General features: G+C 43.0%; 1 protein-coding gene and 1 long non-coding RNA gene across 2 annotated transcripts; one reads left to right on the top strand and one right to left on the bottom strand.

The window, feature by feature from the left end:
- Positions 1 to 284: 284 nt before the first annotated feature.
- On the top strand, positions 285 to 9,383 carry LOC116275247. The gene is made up of 2 exons (XR_004184204.1): positions 285 to 324; positions 8,780 to 9,383. It is a non-coding gene; the product is annotated as an uncharacterized LOC116275247 (long non-coding RNA).
- RBM24 (RNA binding motif protein 24) lies at positions 3,902 to 16,873 on the bottom strand. Its single transcript, XM_003897093.5, has 4 exons — positions 16,092 to 16,873; positions 14,926 to 15,049; positions 13,093 to 13,147; positions 3,902 to 6,049 (listed from the first exon to the last, which is right to left on the bottom strand). Exons 1-4 carry the CDS (start codon positions 16,257 to 16,259, stop codon positions 5,686 to 5,688), a joined length of 711 nt encoding a protein of 236 aa, XP_003897142.1. The 5' UTR covers positions 16,260 to 16,873; the 3' UTR covers positions 3,902 to 5,685.
- Positions 16,874 to 20,274: the final 3,401 nt, after the last annotated feature.

Raw genomic sequence — 20,274 nt, 5'->3', positions numbered from 1 at the left:
CAGGATGGTCTCGATCTCCTGACTTCGTGATCCGCCCGTCTCGGCCTCCCAAAGTGCTGGGATTACAGGCTTGAGTCACCGTGCCTACCTACAAGTTCTAAAGGGCTTATATAGGCATTGTCTCATTTCTTAGTTTGATTTACAATTGGGACTTCAAAGCTTGAAATGTAAATGATTTAGCTAAAATCATGATTGAACTTCTAAAATTCAACTCAGAACAAATACTCAAAATGAAACCTCTTCTGTACCAAGTGCTTAAGCAAAACAAAGTTAGAATTTCCATGGAAACAGCCTGGAACTCTGGAAGTAGAAGAGAGGACAAAAGTAAGCATGAAAACGCATTTATTTATTTTTTGGTTCCTCTTCACCTCTGCCCCTCCAAACCTCAAGCTGTCATCTTAATGAACGCTTTCAAGCCTCAGAGGGAATTAAGAAGAACAATATTTGACAGGAGTGAGGAAAGAACTAAATATAGTTCCCTTGTGAGAGAAATGTATTCCATAATCTCATCTACTTCTCTTTCCCTTATCTGGGTAATCTCTCCATCTTTCAACGTTATTTTTGTGCTGCTTTTATTGTACAGTCAGTTTAGCTGTTCCTTGGTTGGAATAGAATAAAGATAACATGAGATATGATTTTGTCCTCTTTTGGAAAGGTCATTTAATGAGACAATTGAGATCAGTTACCAAATTAATATTGTACATATTTCCTTGGTATAATAATGCTTGCTCAATGCTTTAGAACTTCTAAAATGCTCTCATCTCCCTTAATTTATTCGATGAGTATAACCTGAGAAGTAGATGGAACAACTATGCTGACTACTATCAACCCACATTTTATCAGTTTAGAAGGGTTTAAGATCATCCTGATGATAAGTAATGAAGCCAGGACTCACCCAGCACTTTGGATCTCAGCCCCATTACTTTCTCTAACTCTACAAGTAGCGTGCCTGACCGATCATTATGTCACGGCTATTCTCTCCTTCCTATTAGATATTAAAAAATTCCATTTGTTTCTTTTTAGAAATGTATTCTTGGCTGGGCATATAATCCCAGCACTTTGGAAGGTTTCTAAAGTGGGAGGATCGCTTGAATCCAGGAGTTCAAGACCAGCCTGGACAGTGTCATGAGAATCTGTCTCTACAAAAAATAAAAAATGGGCCGGGTGCGGTGGCTCATGCCTGTAATCCCAGTGCTTTGGGAGGACAAGGCGGGCGGATCACAAGGTCAGGAGTTCAAGACCAGCCTGACCAACATGGTGAAACCCCGAATCTACTAAAAATACAAAAATTAGTCAGGCGTGGTGGCGGGCGCCTGTAGTCCCAGCTTCTCAGGAGGCTGAGGCAGGAGAATTGCTTGAATCCAGGAGGTGGAGGTTGCAGTGAGCCGAGATCTCACCATTGCATTCCAGCCTGGATGACAGAGCAAGACTTTGTCTCAAAATAAATAAATAAATAAATAAATAATATAAAATAAAAAATGAGCTGGGCATGTGGGTGCACACCTGTACTCCCAGCTACTTGGGAGGCTGAAGTAGGAGGATTCCTTGAGCCTGAGATGTTGAGGCTGCAGAGAGCCACGATCATGACACTGCACTCCAGCCTGGGTAACAAAGCGAGACCATCTTAAAAAAAGAAAAAAAGAAAATAAAGAAAATGTATGCTTTAGCGTTAGCATTATCAAGTAAAAATCTTGCTCTCTATAACTGCTAATACTGCTACTGCTGCAGATCAGGAAGAAAGGTACAGCCTGGGGTAGGTGGACTTTTGGCTTTTTTGAGTCGCCTATTTTTGACAAGCTCTTCCCAGAACTGCCTGACCTATTTTTTTATCAATAAATCAAAACTGCTTCATTTTCAAGTTCAGCAATAGACAGCTCATTGAGGACAAAAGTGACCTTCCACAAATCTGAAAAACTAAAGCACATCTTTTGGAATGAAATAGCCATTGATGCATTGACTGAATTCAGTAGCTTAGAAATTATTTTAGTGGTCCTAGATAATACCTTGGGGTACAGTCATCTCTGTCCCTGGAGACAGGCTGGTAACTATTTTTCCTTGGAAAATTAAAGTTTAAGGTTGCTGATAGGTCTAAATAGGCTAACAGTTATGATGTGAAATGGAAACTATGATATGGAATCTGTTATTACTGCTGTCTCTTGTTTATAACTATTGAAAACTAATGGGAGTTCAAGAAAAGATGTCATGGATTTGGGAAATACCAGGACCAAGAAATCAATAAACAATCCTTTCCAGGACGGGCGCGGTGGTTCACACCTGTAATTCCAGCACTTTGGGAGGCTGAGGCCGGCATATCCCTGAGGTCAGGAGTTTGAGACCAGCCTGGCCAACATGGTGAAACCCTATCTCTACTGAAAACACAAAAATTAGTTGGGCGTGGTGGCGGGTGCCTGTAATCCCGGCTACTTGAGAGGCTGAGGCATGAGAGTCACTTGAACCTGGAAGGCAGAGCTTGCAGTGAGCCGAGATCATGCCACTGCACTCCAGCTGGGGTGACACAGCAAGACTCCGTCTTAAGACAAACGAAACAAAACAAAACCCCCCGAAAACCCAACCCCAATCCACTCCATAATTAATGTAACATACACCTCCAGACAGTCAGTATGACACTCATTTGATGTTCTAACACATACCTCATCAGATATTACCACATCATTGTGGATATAAATTAAAACATCCCAATAGGTGACTTCCTCTGGTTAGCTACTACTCCTGGGCCGCACAACAACAATTGCTACTACATATACATATATATATGTATATATATATTTTTGAGACAGAGTCTTGCTCTGTCGCCCAGGCTGGAGTGCAGTGTGGCACGATCTCTACTCACTACAACCTCTGCCTCCTGAGTTCAAGCGATTCTCCTGCCCCAGCCTCCCGAGTAGCTGGGACTACAGGCGCGTGCCACCACGCCCAGCTAATTTTTTGTATTTTTAGTAGAGATGGGGTTTCACCGTGTTAGCGAGGATGGTCTCAATCTCCTGATCTCATGATCCGCCCATCTTGGTCTCCCAAAGTGCTGGTATTACAGGCGTGAGCCACCACGCCCAGCCACTATTACATATTTACTTACTATATGTATCTGGCGCTGTGGCAAGCAGTTGGTATGCTTTTTAAATTTAATATTTAAATAACCATGCAAGACAAGTATTATTGTCACATTATTATAGATGAGGAATGCATTAAAAAAGTGAATTACAGACCGGGTGCGGTGGCTCACGCCTATAATTCCAGCACTTTGGGAGGCTGAGGCAGGCAGATCACGAGGTCAGGAGATCGAGACCATCCTGGCTAACACGGTGAAACCTGGTCTCTACTAAAAATACAAAAAATTAGCCGGGCATGGTGGCGGGTGCCTGTAGTCCCAGCTACTCGGGAGGCTGAGGCAGGGGAATGGCATAAATCCAGGAGGCGAAGGTTGCAGTGAGCCGAGATTGCACCAACTGCACTCCAGCCTGGGCAACAGAGGGTGAGTCCGTCTCAAAAAAAAGTGAATTTCAAAGAGCAATTGGCTTCACTCGCACTGCTGAAAAGTGGGAGTCCAGCTCAAATCTCAGTTTACCTGACCCCAGCACCACTGGGCTGGTCCCGCTTCTGACTAGTCCTCTCTACTACTGGCCCACGCCTTCCAAGGCATCTTTCAGCTAACCAGTTTTCAGTGACATGAAGTCCTTTAGGTGTCCCCTGGTGGGATAGGGGATGACCTATATCATTTGCTAAGTATAAGGTAGATAATTGAGTTAGTGAAACTTAAAGGCACAAAACCAGGACATTGAGGAGAGGATTATGCTCACTGAAAATGTTACATATCAATCATGGCTATTAATTCAAGTTCAAAAGAGAAATCATTCACCTTTACTACAGAATTAGAAACAGCCAATGCAACAGAAGTTTTTAAAAATTATATTTAATACAAGTGAATAGATTAGAAGATCTGAAATGTTATAAAGCAATATACACAACGAATAAATAATTTGCACAGGAGAGTCATGTCTACATTACATAACACTGTCTAGTATGGGAATACTTAAAGTAAATCCAGTGATAATGGAGAAAGTCCATAAAAATGCTAACCTGTCTTCCCTTGTATGAAATTGTTCAAGTATAAAAATCCAATACAGTGTAAAATAGTATTCAATTTAGTTTAAGAATAAAAATTGCAAGTATTGCAGTTTCAGAAGAAAAATGTAAAGCAGCATTTAAAGACTACGTAAGAATAGTGTTAAACTAATGAATTACCAATAAATGAGATCTACACAGGCAAAATCAGAGGAGGAAGCATGAAACTAGCAATATATACTGTTTGAAAAAAAATCTAAAAACTAAACTAAAATGTGTTAATGTAAGAGTACTCTCTTATACAGTGCACATATGAATTTAAATAAATCCAAGTCAACATCTTTAGTTGAATAGGTTAATATTTAATACGCTACATCTAGACCTACTAAATAATTTATGCCATGAGATGAATACATAATTTTACAGTGTCACATCTAAAGTTCCTTTCTTTAGAGTGCAGCATAGTAAAACTTAAAAATAAATATCTTAAATAGCATTACTATTAAGGCACAGTATAAACCACATTATCATTAACCTTTGAAGAATTGTAATCTCAGTAACCTTGTTGTCTCATGTACTGTAGTCACTAATAAATAGTTTTAAATATGACTCTGAAATAGATACTAAAAAGTGTAAAATTACTTAAAAAGGGAAAAAAAAATAAATGTCCTTAAGACAGTTCTGCAAACTTTGCCTGCCTTTATTCATAAGCCACGAGTCGACACAATAAATAGAAAGAGAAGGCTGTTGTAGTAAAAGCCGGATCCTATTTCAGAATCAGAATTGCTGACACCAGCAGATACAAGTTTCCCAAAATTGAAACAGGATGGGGAGAGGGATTAGAATGTGACAAGCTCATCAAACAAGCACAAGTGATGTGTTCTTTCCAGAACTGTGTGTTATTGATTGTCTGTACAGCTGTTGCACCCATTAATTCCACATCACTTGTTCCACAGTTCCACTCATCCACAGGACAGATGAGAAAATAGCTTTGGTGCCTGTCCACCATTTTACCCACTGCCACGCTCCTAGATTGATTGTTCGATGCCCATTTTTGAGATAGTAAGAACAGGACCTTCCGACTTGAAAAAAGTTCTATAGGCCTTAAGTGACTGCTAAAAATGACAATCAGTGCTTTCGCCATTTTGTTTGTAAAAAATCTGCTTTTAAATGTAATTCAAGCTACATATTGCTCGCTCTGTATTCCCTGGTTCAACTAGATTCAAACAGCATTTTTCTAACTTGTAAAAGGCAGTTTGCTTCCCTGATACTATAAAAAGAGCAAAAATAAAAATCCCGTTACAAAAGTGAAGTTCCGTTGTTACTCCTGGCGTCATTTCATAGTGGCCTTTCATTTACTCAGGCTCTTTGGGATTGATTTCCAAAATTGTGCCCATTCCTCTCATTCTTACCTCTTTCTCATCTAGAACACTACCTGGAGTATAAAAAAAATAATAACTCTGCTTCACAATAGCATGGCTGTTTTTTGTTTTTTGTTTTTTTTTTTAAAGCTGTTAAGTCAATGTTAACTCTCTTATTAGCTACTAAAAATTGGAAAATTGGGAGGGAAAGAGAAAACAATTCAACTTTGATCAGATGGCTGGTCTATTGCATTCGGTCTGTCTGCAGCTGCTGAGGCTGGTACTGGCCAAATGCTGCAGCGGCGGCAGCTGCTGCAGCGGCGGCGGCAGCTGTCCCAGGTGCCGCTGCGGTGATTGGCTGCTGGACTGCGTAGCCATAGCCCCCAGCGGTAACATATCCTGCAGCAGCTGGAGAGGCTGCATAGGGGTACTGGTCATAGGCAGCAGCGGCGGCGGCAGCAGCAGCGGCTGCTGAGTATTGTGCGTATGCAGCTCCAGTGTAATCAATGTAAGGGGTGGTGGAGGCGGCAGCTGCTGTCGGCTGGACATGTGGAATGACCACTCCTGGCTGCACAAAAGCCTGCGGATAGACATAGTGGGCAGGTATCCTGTTGAGAAATGGAAAACAAAGTCAGGCGGTAGTCACCTCCTATCTGTAGCATGTTGTTCAAAGATAAGACAAACTCAAATTTAGTGGTTATTATGAGCATAGGGTTGCCACAATATCTACTTTCTAGTGGTCCACTGAGAGTACTCGGGCAGTAGCCAAAGTCATAGAGTGCCCCCACAAGAACTGGACCCCAAAAATATGATGACACCCTCCCTGCTAGAATTGTCATGTATGATTATTTGGAGCTGTTAAATACAGTTTATCAAGAGTTTGGAAAATAAATCAAGATTCATGAGGGCTACACACATGAGATACTTAACAAGTGCTCGATTGATGAAGCTTTGGAAAATTTTGTAATGAGTTCACAAAATAAAAATGTTTAATTAAGTAAATAGAAAAATTCTTAGCCAAGAATATAGGATTCAACAGGTAGTCCATAATTATTCACTTCTGTGGGGTGATCACCAGTTCGTCGAAATTAACATAAACGTTAACAAAATCCGTATGTTTATTATCATGGCAACCCTACTTGAAATTGCTATGCAGACTCAGCACACATTAATCTCTCTGCAACCTCAGTCACCCTTATTAAAAATAATAATTAAAAAAGGAAGCAGGCGACAAAAAAAAAAAAAAAGGAGTTTAAAAGTTCACAAGTGTGGTAAACACAGCAGAATCACACTTCTCAAACGAACTGTAGTGCAGCTCACTCTGTCACAAGAGGCTGTCGTGGGAAGCTACAAAAATGCTATTAACATTCATGGCAGTGATTCCCAAAGAGATGTGCAGCACACTTATTTTCTTTCTTTCTCTTTTTTTTTCCCCCATAAAATTCATAAGGACACAACGGTCAACCAAACCTGTTTGACTATCAGGCACCTGAGGGTCAGCCAGCTTGTTTATCTCTATGCAAGACAGACAGAAGGGGTTTTGGGGAAATGATGAGGCTGAGGGAAAAGGCAGGACAGGGAAGTACAACTAAATATTTCTAAAATTAATAGAAATTTAAAAGGTTTACATAACAAGAAAACTTTTTTTTTCACATCTACTAACTCTCATTTCATCCTCCAAATCAGCAGAAATACGTTAGTGTTATGTTTGAAATCTGCCCTATTCGTTGATATTTTGTACAAATCATATCAATTGTATAATCATGTGTTATCCTGCAAAAGTTCAAGAAAGTCAAACAAAACCAGTACCTTTTAAAATTATACATTCAGATAATACAAGACAGACTCCAATGACCTTACTTAAAAGTTAATGTGGTTAAGAAAATAAATCACAAGAGGTATTTAAAAAAAACTCCATGCATCTCCATTCTCACTCTTGCAATTTATTACTGCCCATCTGAAACACTACCATGAATATCTGATTTATCTTCTTCTTTAAAATAATCTCCATTAAAGCCCCCTATATTTGTATCTAAAATTATGACACTAGAATGCTATGTGGTTGTTGGCAAAGCCAACTTATAAGAAGTACAAGGACAAGTTAACAATCTTCCAATTTCAAAGAACTCAAAACAGAGAAGAGCACATGTAGATTGTTCAGAAACATAGATTTTGCTTTGCCTTTTCAGAGTTTCACTGAAAGCACTCATTAGCGAACATCCATGGAAAAGATGAATTTATCTCAGAGGGTAGTGGACTTTGGCCCCAATGATAAAAATACACTCGATTTTACCAGACTTGTAGATCTTTCCCAGTGCCAGGAGAAACGACGTCATCAAGTGTTTCTGAGGACACTCAGAGATGTTCTTAACTGCGTGTCAGAAACCAGGCCGCGTGGTCGTCACACACTCAGAACGCTGCTGCAGGTCAGGTGACTGGCTCGCTCGCAGCAACAGGTGTGGCTTTATGAAACACTGTCCCTGGAGGCTGCCACCTCCACAACGTGTAGACACGGCTAAGAGAGCCTACTCTCATGCCAGTTTACATGTGGTGATGGACAGCAGGGGCTGCAGCCGGGCTATTTTTGATCCTGTCATGCGACAAGGGTTTCCAGCGGGTAAAATGTCTTTATAAGGCCAAAGTAAAACATGTATCAGCTGCAAACGCCAGCCAGTGCGGATCTCACTGACACCGAAACCTTAACCCCTTGTACTCACTCTCAAAGTTCCAAGAACAACACTGTGGATGCTAGGTTGGTATCTCTGAACAAAGGTGTTAACTGAAAATGTTTCTCCTACAAAAAGGCAGGAGAAAGTGTTGTGAAGAATGCATTAGAAGACAGGCAAGGTTGCTTACGGGGCTTTAGCCCTGCGTTTACTTCGCATTAGGAAATAGTTTTGATTTCACAATGTCAAACAATGAGAATATAAAGAAAGTTCACTGGATTATCAGACTCCTACATGAAGTTTGGCAAAGGTTAAAGAGACATCTGGAAGGCAAATGAAAACCTAGAACATTTTAAGGCTTAGGGAAAAGGAGAACCCAAAAGACCTCAGAGAGCCTAAAATATCTTGGGTCAGGAAGGAAGGCAGAATTGGACTAAAGGTTCAAGTGGCACTTCGGAATGAAATCCTGAATTAGGAGTTTTTTTAATAGTCTGAGAAACCCGTTAAGGTGATCTGGGAATCTCCCTCCTATTAGACATTTACCAATGTCTTTTTCCTTAACTATAAAATGTGCATGCCTAGTAGTTACAAAAAGCACAAGTGCAAAGAAGATACTTTTGGTAATTTTCAAAGAAAATTTACTACATTTTCCTTTTCTTCCCATCTCTTCAGGTTCCACTGACATCTCTATGTGACTTCTGAAGCAACATCGTAACTGGTTTTGAAGAAATATCCTAACTGGTTTCCTCTTCCAATCTATCTCACAGCAACTGATGACAAAGTCTCCACCTCATTTGATGACAAAGTCTCCATCTCATTCATTTGCTCAAAGTAATCCTTGGCTCCTAACAAACCAAACTCAGTGCAAATTTCTCAAGCCTTGGCATTCTAGGCTAAAATACCCAGACTGCCTCTGGCTCCAAAACACCTTTCTAGTGTTTCCTTCCACCTTTCCTCGAACCCAGGTCAACTGGGCTCCTTTATGTTTCCTGGACAAGCTTTACATTCCCAGATCCTTGCCCTTTATTCATGTCATTTATCCCTCACCGCGATGCTGTCTCTACCTGCTGAAATCCAAATCCCACTCGCCTAGCTCTAGCACTCACTCGGTGTAGAGCTTTCAGAAATTTGCTTTATTTTTTAGTCTCATATTTTTCTTTTTTTCATGCTATCGTGTCTTAACACAGCCTCATATTTTGCGTATGTGAAATGGACTAATAATCTCACAACCCTGGATTGCTGTGCATTAAATAAAATTATCTGTGGAGAGAGTCTACAATGACAAATATAGTAGGCATTCAATACAAGAGTTCCCTACCCTCCACCATTCTTTAAAACCTAGGTCGACTTCTACTTCCTTCATGAAGACTTCTGAATCCGATTCACTGCCCTGATGTCCATCTCTCTTATCTGAAGCCACATGGACAGCCCTTCTTGGTGCTTATTGGCTTTCTTATTGGATTATGAGAGAATAGAGTTTTGTCTTTTGGGGCTACAACTTGACAAAGAGGAAAGAACGCAGCTTCTGAGGTCAGGCAGGCCGTGATTCTGAACCTAGAATCAGACTCTAACACTTAGTAGTTCTGTGATCGGGGGATGTTAATTAACCTCTCTGTGTCTTAGTTTTGGAAAAGATATTAACAATGCCTTCAACAAATACTGTGAGAATTAAATTATGTAATTTATGTAAATCCCTTATCATTACAATCCATATGGCAGATGTTTGGTTAGTGTCAGTTACAGTCCGTCCTGCCCTCCTTAGTGGACACCATAAATACTAAGCACAGTGTTACCACACCCAGCATAAAACTGAGTACTTAAAGGCATACTGAGTCAATGTTTAAGTTATGTTCAACCTGATCTAAACTAGCCCAGAAATTTCTACTCACAGGTCTGTAGCCTCCCCTCTCCAAGGTTTCAATAAGGAAATGCTTCTTTCAAACATAAACTATAAAATATTGTTCAGCAAGTTTACAAGTTTTTCTACATCTGCCCACTGTGCTACATCGGAAATTCCTTTTAGGCCAAGGTTTTTTTTTGTTTTGTTTTGTTTTGTTTTGAGACGGAGTCTCACTCTGTCGCCCAGGCTGGAGTGCGTGGCGCGACCTTGGCTCACTGCAAGCTCCGCCTCCCGGGTTCAAGCCATTCTCCTGCCTCAGCCTGGGATTACAGGCGCCTGCCACCACGCCCGGCTAATGTTTTGTATTTTTTAGTAGAGAACGGGGTTTCACTATGTTAGCCAGGATGGTCTCGATTTCCTGACCTCGTGATCCGCCCACCTTGCCTCCCAAAGTGCTGGGATTACAGACGTGAGCCACTGAGCCTGGCCCCTAGGCCAAGGTTTTGTCTTTAAAGGCCCAAAGCAACCTGGGGGCCATTTAAGGACCACATTCAAAAGAACAGTTCAGTTGCTAGAATTTCAAATAAGTCAAGTCAAATTTGAAATTCTCAAGCTTCTTTCCAGGCCTAAAACACGAACATGTAGCATTCAAACAGAATTTAGGATGACCAGGTGTGATTTGTTAGGTACAGACTCTGAAATTAGAGCAGTGTTGAGAACCTCTTAAAAAAGAAAAAGAAAGCTTGCTTGATCCACCTGGAATGCTATCTATTTCTAATAAGAATCTCAAGTTCAAACAATTCATGCACACAGTAATAATCACCATCCTTTATAAAGACAAGTTAACATTAGAAGAAGTGGAAAACAAAAGGTTGCTATCAAAACACATTTGCTTTCAAATTTCCATATGACACATCTTACACTGGTGGTTCTAATTTTCCTTGTGCTACCTTCTTTCTTAAGGACTGATCTACAACGACTTCCAAAACCAGTCCAAATTCCTATGCCCAGCTCTCAAGATCCACCTTAGTCTGGTTTCTCCACGCACTGAGTCTTCTCCTCTATGCCTCTGCTTCGGCTCACTCCGTCCTATACCCTCCAGACATATTCAGTCTTCCTTTTACCTGACTACGACATACCCAGTGGTACAAGTCTAGTGCCAGTCTACTTGCCACGCATACCACAGCCTTATTCAACTCCTCCACCTCATCTATTTTCTGGCTACACTGAATTCCTTTTGTACTTGAAACAATACCAAGTCATTTAGCAATTAGTAATTCTTGACTGGTTTTTGCATGACTTTTGCTTCCCAAACTAATGTGCAATTCCCTCGTTTTGCATCACCCACTGGCACAGTGAAAAAATAAACACATGCAACTACCTGTTGATTGATTCCATTTTATAACTGTTTCAAGATTATTAGTGTGAACTCACCACTAAGCTCACATCACACCTTCAGATACAAGCTCTCCTCCCTAATCCCACCTTAAACAGATAGTCTAAATGAATTACCCACAGAAATAGCTGAACCCATCAACCCACCATTTGTTGTCAGTATCTGGGTTGGCTTGGATGGGGCTCTGATAAATAGCTATGGATATAGGAAGGCCCTTTCTGATCATATTGACAGAAGAGTCTTCCACAGCTTAAAAAAAAAGGTAGTTGACAATAACAGTAGGTACTGATATGTTAGAGCTATAAGGAGGTGGTCATGGGAAATATAACCTGACTCTTCCAAGTCAAGTTATTGTTACTTCCTTTTTAAAACCTATTCTTAGAGACACATATGGTAGACAACTATCTATGTAGACAGATTCCAGCCTTCCAGGTTACACAGGTGGATGTTTAGGTCCTAAGCTAGAGAAGAAATTATTATTGAGGATAAAATACTCTTTCAACAACATGAACATTTAAAAAGAAAATTTAAGTATCCTGCGTTAAGAGTTACAGGAATGTTGATCAGGTAGAATACAGCCAAAACAGAATCTAGTGTCCAGGATAAATTGAGGCGGGGGGGGGGGGGGTTATCTCCCACCCATATAACCTCTGAATGGAAGAGAACTGGGGACCTTGGAACAGGAAAAATGGTAATCACCAGACCCAAAGACAACACAAATATAAACACGTGTTCACCTGAGTTAGGTCCAAAAGGTGAAAGTTAGTGCTACACTACTCAAAAAAACTGGCTTATGTTAATAAAATCTGATGAGAGTTGCTGAACCTTTAAATTAGATGGTCTAAAAGTGGATACACATTGCAAAAGAAAGAACCCCATTCCCAGAAAATTTCCCATAAAACAGAAACTTAGGACATGCAAGCAATGAATCTGTATTCTGACAAAGAGAAATCACACGATTTAGCACTCACTACAAAAATATGGTTAAACAGAAGTCACAGGCTACAGCTTAAAAGCAAGAAAAAAAAAAAAAGGCCCTTTGCTTCCCATGGCAAAGTCAAAAGTCAACACCCCTCAACACCACCACCAAAACCAAAACGCAAAGAGCCCCTTCCCCAAGGAAAAGAAAACACTTTCACTACAGCTCTTTTCAATTAAGTAAAAAGCACACAGTTTAGCTATCAACACCACTTCATTACTGTAATAAATAAAATAAAGCACACGAAGGGCTATTGACTATTGTGAAAAATAAAAACAACAACACCAACATCCATGCATCGTTAATCACCATCTGAGCTTGTGTGTCTGAGTCTACTGGTTACAGAGTTTAATTCCAAACAGAACTATTCCACCTCTTATCATGGTATCCTTCTGATCAGTTAGCTTAACTGTATACGAGCCCTGTCAGGTTAGAAAGAGATAAATAAAATTGAGTCAAGTTGAACAGTAGTAATGGTGATGGGACACAATCGTCTTGTACACAAGTCATACCTGGTATTTTTGTTTTGTTTTGTTTTGCTAATCATAAGCTCAAACTTTGTCTCGTTTGGAGGCTGCATACTTGGTCAGATAACTTGACTCATCTAAAAATATTTATCGTATCAGCATTAAAAATGCACAAATATATATATAAAATTATATAACCAGGAACATTCTGTGACATCATGATCTTATCTGTATATAACAAAGAGGCAGGTTAACAAATGATAGTCATACTGAAACTTCAGAAAGTCTGATTAATCAACTTACCCGAAAGGTCTCTGTATAAGGGCTGGATGAAGTTGTTGAACACCAAAGGCAAAACCTAACAACAAAACATACCACATTCTTTATTTGTGCATGGTTAGGCATTTATTACTCGTACAAGTAAAATGCAATCACAACTTCCACTTACAAAAGATAACCATTCTTTTGCCACTTTAAAGAAACTGTATGTATGTATATTTTTAAAAGTCAGTTTTATAAATGCTATCGTTGATTCAAAATAAAGGTTTTAATAGGGGAAAAGTGGAAACTTTAAAAAAATCTGCAAAGTTTAGTTGGTAGACACAGAATCAGACCTTGGGAAAATGTTCATGAAATAATATTAAGTACAGCAGGATCTGACAATGAAGTTACATCTCAAATGTTCTTACAGTTTTGAACCACAGTCTATGAAAAGTCTTTGTAATCTGGAATGTTCTGAGATGCTTCAGACAATGCTTTGAAAGATTATGGGTTTTAGTTTTCAGTATTCAAAATTCACACACACACACACACACACACACACACACTTTTTCTGGATACTACATACCCACAATGTATTTCTGGATACTACATACCCACAATGTATTAGACAAATTTTTTTAATGCCCATGAATATTTGCACAAGCACTCACTCACTGTCTTGACAACCTAGTTTCCTTTTAAACCTGTTTGGAAGGAAGTGTCAACCTCTTCCCAAAATTTCAGATGGAAAGGCTTATAAGTGAAGAGTACATGATTTAATCAAACTTTACAAGTAAAGATGCCTGACCAAGGAAAAGATTATATTTGCTTAAAAATCAACTCTCAACTATTTGTGCTAATGCAAAGGGCAGTGTTGTCAATAATCCAAGAGATATTGTTTTCCCATAGACAAAAAGATGCTCCCTTTTGGCAACTAATAGCTACCTAACATAAGTAAAATATTTCTCATCTCTAAGCCTGTTTCTTTGTCTGTAGCAAGGGTTTTTGAGTAAGCGCAATTTCTGTTTTCTTTGATTGCCAATACTCTGTGATTTTATGTTAAAGTTTTACCATTTGGGGCCCGCGCGGTGGCTCGCACTTTGGGAGACCGAGGTGGGTGGATCACCTGAGATCAGGAGTTCGAGACCAGCCTGACCAACACAGTGAAACCCCATCTCTATTAAAAACACAAAATTAGCTGGGTGTGGTGGCGCATTCCTGTAATCCCAGCTACTTGGGAGGCTGAGGCAGAATTGCTTGAACCAGGAGGCGGAGGTTGCAGTGACCCTAGATCGCACCATTGCACTCCAGCCTGGGCAACAAGAGTGAAACTCCATCTCAAAAAAAAAAACACACAAAAAAACACCTTTACCATCTGTACATCACCCCTACCCCTTAATGCTTCCCTTGGGTCTGTGTTCAAGTCAGATTGCCTGCTCTGAGTACAGTGCAACTGGTGCTGAAAGGAGAGACACCACGAAGTAGGGAAATATATTAGTTGAAGTCGACAAATTTGGCTAATATAATCCACATGTGAATTATCTACAGGTGGCTAAAAATTGGAAAACTGAGAGCAGACTACAAATGTATGTCATATAGGAAACAGGTGAGTCATGACTAACTCTTCCTCCTGTACAAACTCTTTAGACCCCCAAGATCCATTTTTGCACACAGGTACATTTCAAGCCCTGAGAGGAGTATTTACAACTCTTTTATGTTTAATGCCTTGGTAGAATAACAAGCCATGTTCAAGTTTACTAAACACATCTACAGAGGGAGACAATGTCTTCTAAATTAGAGAATCAGCCCGCCCGTAAGTGGGGCGGGGGGGGGGGGTTCTTGGAGAGGGGGGTAGGGGAGACAGACATTTCTCACCTGGTTGCATGATCCTTGGTTTTGCTCCTAAGTATGCCAGGTTCACGTTGGCCTTTCTGCCATCAATGATGGGATTGGGATCCTTGCAGGCCCTTTCGGCAGCAGCCCGGTCAGCCATGGTGACCTTAGCAACAGACACACACAGACATACATACATAACCTCTACATTAACCCCTGAAGGAAATCAAGAATCACAATGGAGAAGTCATTCATGATAAAACTGAGATCAAACTTTCTTTCTATTCTTTTCTTCTTTCGGCTGGACCCTCCTCTTTGATCTCCCATTTTCAAAAGGCGGGCGGGGTGGGGGGAGCGGGTAGACGAAGGGAAAAAAAAAAGAAACCCTCTAACCCTGCCCCACCCCTGAAATCTTAAGGGTGCTACTAGGGCCTAGCTGAGATTTGGAAGCCTAAATTCTTGGAACTCTAGATCCTCCTTCCCCGACTCCCCTGCCCCCCAGGTCCCTACTCAGCCTCAGAGGCACCGTTTGCTTTAAAGAAAGTCCAGCCTCACATCCGCCCAACGCTCCCAACCTCCCGAAAACACTCCCCAACGACAATAGCTATTGTCCCACTCTGGGGCTCCCTGCTCTTCGGCAGCTGAATTTGCACGCTTAAATCTCTAGGAAGGAAGCTTAATATGCTCTGTTTCAGTTCGGCAAAGAGCCCTAGGATGATCCTTTAAAAGAACCTACCTTTGCAATTAAAAGGCGGGGGGATGACACAAGGGGAACAGCCCCATACCTCGTGGGGTGTCCCCTCCCTGCCCCAGCCACACCACCAGAACACACGCATTTTTACAAAGCAACAGCGCGCTTAACAACCGGCCTGCAGCCCAGGAATGCTGCAATTGTTTGGGGTTGCGGCCCCTCCCTCGCAACTCTCCGCACCCCAAATCCGATGGTCATTACAGTTGTCTCCTTCCACCCCTGCCCTGCCTTGCCCGGCCCCCGACCTCGCACAGCGCTGGGTCTTCTCCGAACCCTGCGAGGCTGGCGCCGGCCCTCTCCCCTAGCAAAGTTTCAGTTCACCCCAGTGCGAAGGGGCAGCGCCGCCTCCCCGCGGGGCTCCTCACGGGTCACGCCGAGCCCTTCACTCCAAGCTCCCGATCCCCGGGGTCAGGCGCCACTCCGTCCCTCTCCCCAACCCCCCGTCCGTGCAACTTACAAATCCATAGCCCCGGGACTTGCCCGTCTGCCGGTCGGTGATGACCACCGCCTCCTCGATCTCGCCGAAGACCTCGAAGTACTTGCGCAGGCTGGCGTCGGTGGTGTGGTAGGGCAGCCCCCCGACGAAGATCTTGGTGTACGTCGTGTCCTTCTGGGTCGTGTGCATCTTCGCGCCCGCCCCGCGGCTCGGACTCCGGCTGCGGCTGCGGCTCGGGCAGCGGCTGCGCCTCCTCCTCCGGCTCCGCGTCTCCCGCACCCTTTCGCGGCCGCCTGGGGCCAAGGGCGAGCCAGGGGGCGAGGGCGGCGGCGCGGCGGGAGCGAGAGGCCGGGGGCGGCCGAGGGCGCGGGGCGCGCGGCTTCCGAAGTCGCCAGCGGCCCTGGAGACTTGACTTCGCTCTCTCCTCCCGCCCCCCCTGCCGGTCACCGTACAAATTCTCCGGATCGTCTGGATTAGAATCCGGTTCTATAGAATGTGCAAGCGGTTTCCACTCACCCGGCGGGGAGGCCAAAAATGAAAAGAGAGGGTAGTCCTCAAGCGAAGAAGGGGGTGCTTTAGAGGTAGATTTTTCTTCCTTAGGAATCAGGTGCCTTGGGTGGGGTGTGGGGAGGGTCCGCGGGGAGAGCGTCCGAGCGCCGAGGCGGGCGGGGGGCGCGGCGGCGGGGCTAGGGGCGAGGGACTCCGCGCGGCTTCGGCTCGGGTCTGTCCCTCCCGCCGCGGGAGCTGGAAGACGAGTGCAGAGGACGGCTCTCCACCTCTCTGCTCCCTTCCCCCGCGGGCCGGGGGTCGACGCCCGGCTGGGGAGGGGGGCGGGCCGGACGCCTGCGATTGGCCGCGGCAGCACCTGGGGCGCCGGGCGCCGCCGCCCCCCAGCTGTTGGGAACAGCTGCTTCTCTCCCGGCGCGGCGCTGCGCTGGGGCTCTGGGCTCCGGCTCTGTAGCCGGCGCTGGGGTAGGGCTGGAGACGCCTGTAGGCGGCCTGGCTCTCGGCGTCGCCTGCTCTAACCAGTCAAAGTCTTAGGTACCCGTCGCAGCACCAGCCGGGACCCAGGGTGCGGGGACTGTGCCCAAGGAGGAAGCTGCGTTGCTTTCCAAAGTGGACGACGCTAGCTTTTTGGGCTAGGCCTCGGTGACAGGGCCGGCGACCTGGACTGGCGAACTGGGGTCCCCAGAGGCCTGGGGCGATTCGCTGAGAGGAAGATCCCCTCCCGGGTGCGGGGGGGTCAAGGAGCTCGGCCTAACGATACCCAAGCTGGACACCCTGGGGTCTGAAGAGTGAGAAGGAGGGCCCCAACTTTCCTTGGCCCCCAAAAGCCGGTGCTGGGGATAATCAGTGAGGTAGAGCCAGAAGGAAAAGAAAGATCTAGCGCTTGGGTGTAGTTGGGAACACCATTAGCCTTAATTGCGCACCGCCCAGCCAAACCAAGTAACTGGAGATACCTATGTCCATCAGGCACCGCCTTCTATTTCAGAGGACCATAAATTAGTACTTTAGCCCCCACAGTCACCAAATTTGTCTTTCCTCCCTAACTTAGTTATTCAGGAAGATTGGTACAGATGTCTCAGCATAAGTCGTCCTTTTTTTTTTTTTTTCCTAAACAATTAATCTATTTCCTTCTATTTGAATTACAAGAATGTTTAGTGGCTTGACCTCATCTGTTTTTATCTGGATGTAAATGTAAAAGGTATACTTTTTGAAATCAACTGATTGCATAACCAGTGGTTTCCACCAGCAGACCTGAAAGCATTTGTAGAACACAGAGCACCCCATATGAATTATGACTTTACATCAGCTTTTTGCAACTTCTTTTGAGAGTTCATTCAATTAGGCCTTAAAATCATTCAGTCATACTTGAGGTTTGGATGAAAATATTTAATGCAGCCACCATTGTTGGTGCACAATTTCTTTTTAAGTCCTTTCTACCAGGAATCCACCCTACAGTCCCTACATTAATCGCCCCTGAGCAGCACCATTTATTCCATTAAAACAATTCGGTATGTTAACCATTAGAGAGGTGCATACTGTGTTTCTCTCCAGGGCACCTTTGCAGTCAACCCAAGAGGGTGAGAAATGTTGCATTTGCAAAGGCCAATGGGAATGCAAATATTCTTGTGCAAAACATTAAATATCGTTTTTCATCTTGCTGACTTCCTCATGAGGTTGACTTTTTGAGGTCATTGGTTTCTTTAAGTTTGAACCCTCAGTGGGAGATATAGAGAAATCAGAAATCTATTAAAGTTAAAAACATTTTTTTTCACCCAATTAAAAAAAAATAAAGAATTTTACAAATAGATGAGAGCCAGAAAGTGAAATTGTAAAGAGCCAGCACACAGGTTCAAAAAGCACTCTGTGTGCTGGTATGATGAAGATAATTTTTAAAATTTATAATAACAAAGCAGGCGGGGAAAGAGAGGAGGCGTGGTTTGTAATATTCAACATCCATCTTGTGGTGTCATTTAAGAATTACTGTACTTAGATGAGGCTCAGGCAAAACCCTTTTGTGAAGGGAAGCTGCTCAGAAGCCTTAGAAGGGTGCCTTTGGCTATCTCGCCTTTCTTCCTACCCGGATTGGGAGCCCACCCTGGAGGGGACTGTGATAATATCAGGAAAGGAGGGTGTCTGGGAGTGTAGCCAGCAGCTAGGATGTTCACTAGGTAAAGTGGTGAGATCTACGAGGAAATTCTGATCGCGGGTTGGAATACTTGTGTCCTAGAACTCAGCTTCTGGAAATAAGACACTCCCGCCCCGTGCAACCCCTGACTACAGTGTTTTTATTCTTTCAAGGGAACAGTAAATACTTGATCACTTTGCCTGAAACTTTGCCTGGATGGTCCCTAATTTTGAATTCCAGGGATAATTAAAACATTACTAATACACTGGTATTACGTGAGTCACTGAGAACAAAGGTTAAGAGGGATGGAGATTCCTTATTTTCCAAACCTATTTAAACAGAAGCCAGAATTCATACCCACTTCATCTCAACAAACTTTCAAGACCCCGCTCCCCTTCGCCCAGGCAAGCACCGTGGTAGGCACCATTGCTGCCCACTGTGGGTTTTGTTTTACATCTACACAAAGGTGGACACAGTTAAAATGGCCAGATCCTCATTTTTGGTGGATTTACGAATCTGAGTCATCAAACCATGTAGCCTTGGGGCCATAAAGTTTTCCTGAATTCAGGGTTTCAAGGTTAAGTACCAAATATTTCTGTACAATTACCCATTACAAATTCAGGTTTGAAAAACAATGCTGGGATAATCCTTTTGCTTTCTCAGCTGCTTTTGGCAGAGAATACTTGTATATTCACAGGCCTTGTGCAATATAATGTGCGCTTCTTTGGAAAGAAAGAACCATAAAATACTGTGAAAGTTATAAATAGATTCCACAAGCTTGTCATCTCCAAATTAGTACATATGGATGGCCCTGAAGTTTTGGTTCCCACTCCATGGCAAGATCAATATTATTTTATTACTTACAGTAAATTATTGTCCACTTTGTTCAAAATCTTTATCTGACTGTAAAGGCCAGAACCAAACTCACAAGTTTCACATTCATGTATAACTATCTTCTCTTTCCCCCTTCCCTCTTAAATTAATCACGGAAATCAACTTCAGGCTCACAGCCTTTTAGAATAATTTTGAAAAAAGAGAGTCATATTTCATGAAGATTGAGAAGCACTTTCTGGCTTATTGAGTCTCCTACCCCAGAGATAATATTGCTTTGGACAATACGCCACCTGAGAGCAGGGTGACACTCTTAGGTGTCACTGGATCGCCTGCTGTCATTAAAACCCTTCAGAGGGTTCTACATATAGTTGGCACTAAAGAAATATTTACTGAAAAAAATTGATGTTTTAAAGATACTTACCTTCAAGCTTGATGGGAAGAAATATATTCTTTTTTTTTTGGAGACGGAGCCTCCCTCTGTCTCCCAGACTGGAGTGCAGTGGTGCGATCTCGGCTCACTGCAAGCTCTGCCTCCCAGGTTCACGCCATTCTCCTGCCTCAGCCTCCCAAGTAGCTGGGACTACAGGCGCCCGCCACCACGCCCGGCTAATTTTTTGTATTTTTAGTAGAGATGGGGTTTCACTGTGTTAGCCAGGATGGTCTCGATCTCCTGACCTCGTGATCCGCCTGCGCCAGGCCCAGAAAGAAATACATTCTTGATTAGAACTGACGACCTAT

This window comes from Papio anubis, chromosome 6, assembly GCF_008728515.1.
Source record: "Papio anubis isolate 15944 chromosome 6, Panubis1.0, whole genome shotgun sequence".
Taxonomy (NCBI): domain Eukaryota; kingdom Metazoa; phylum Chordata; class Mammalia; order Primates; family Cercopithecidae; genus Papio; species Papio anubis.
This window is presented reverse-complemented; position numbering and strand designations above follow the sequence as displayed.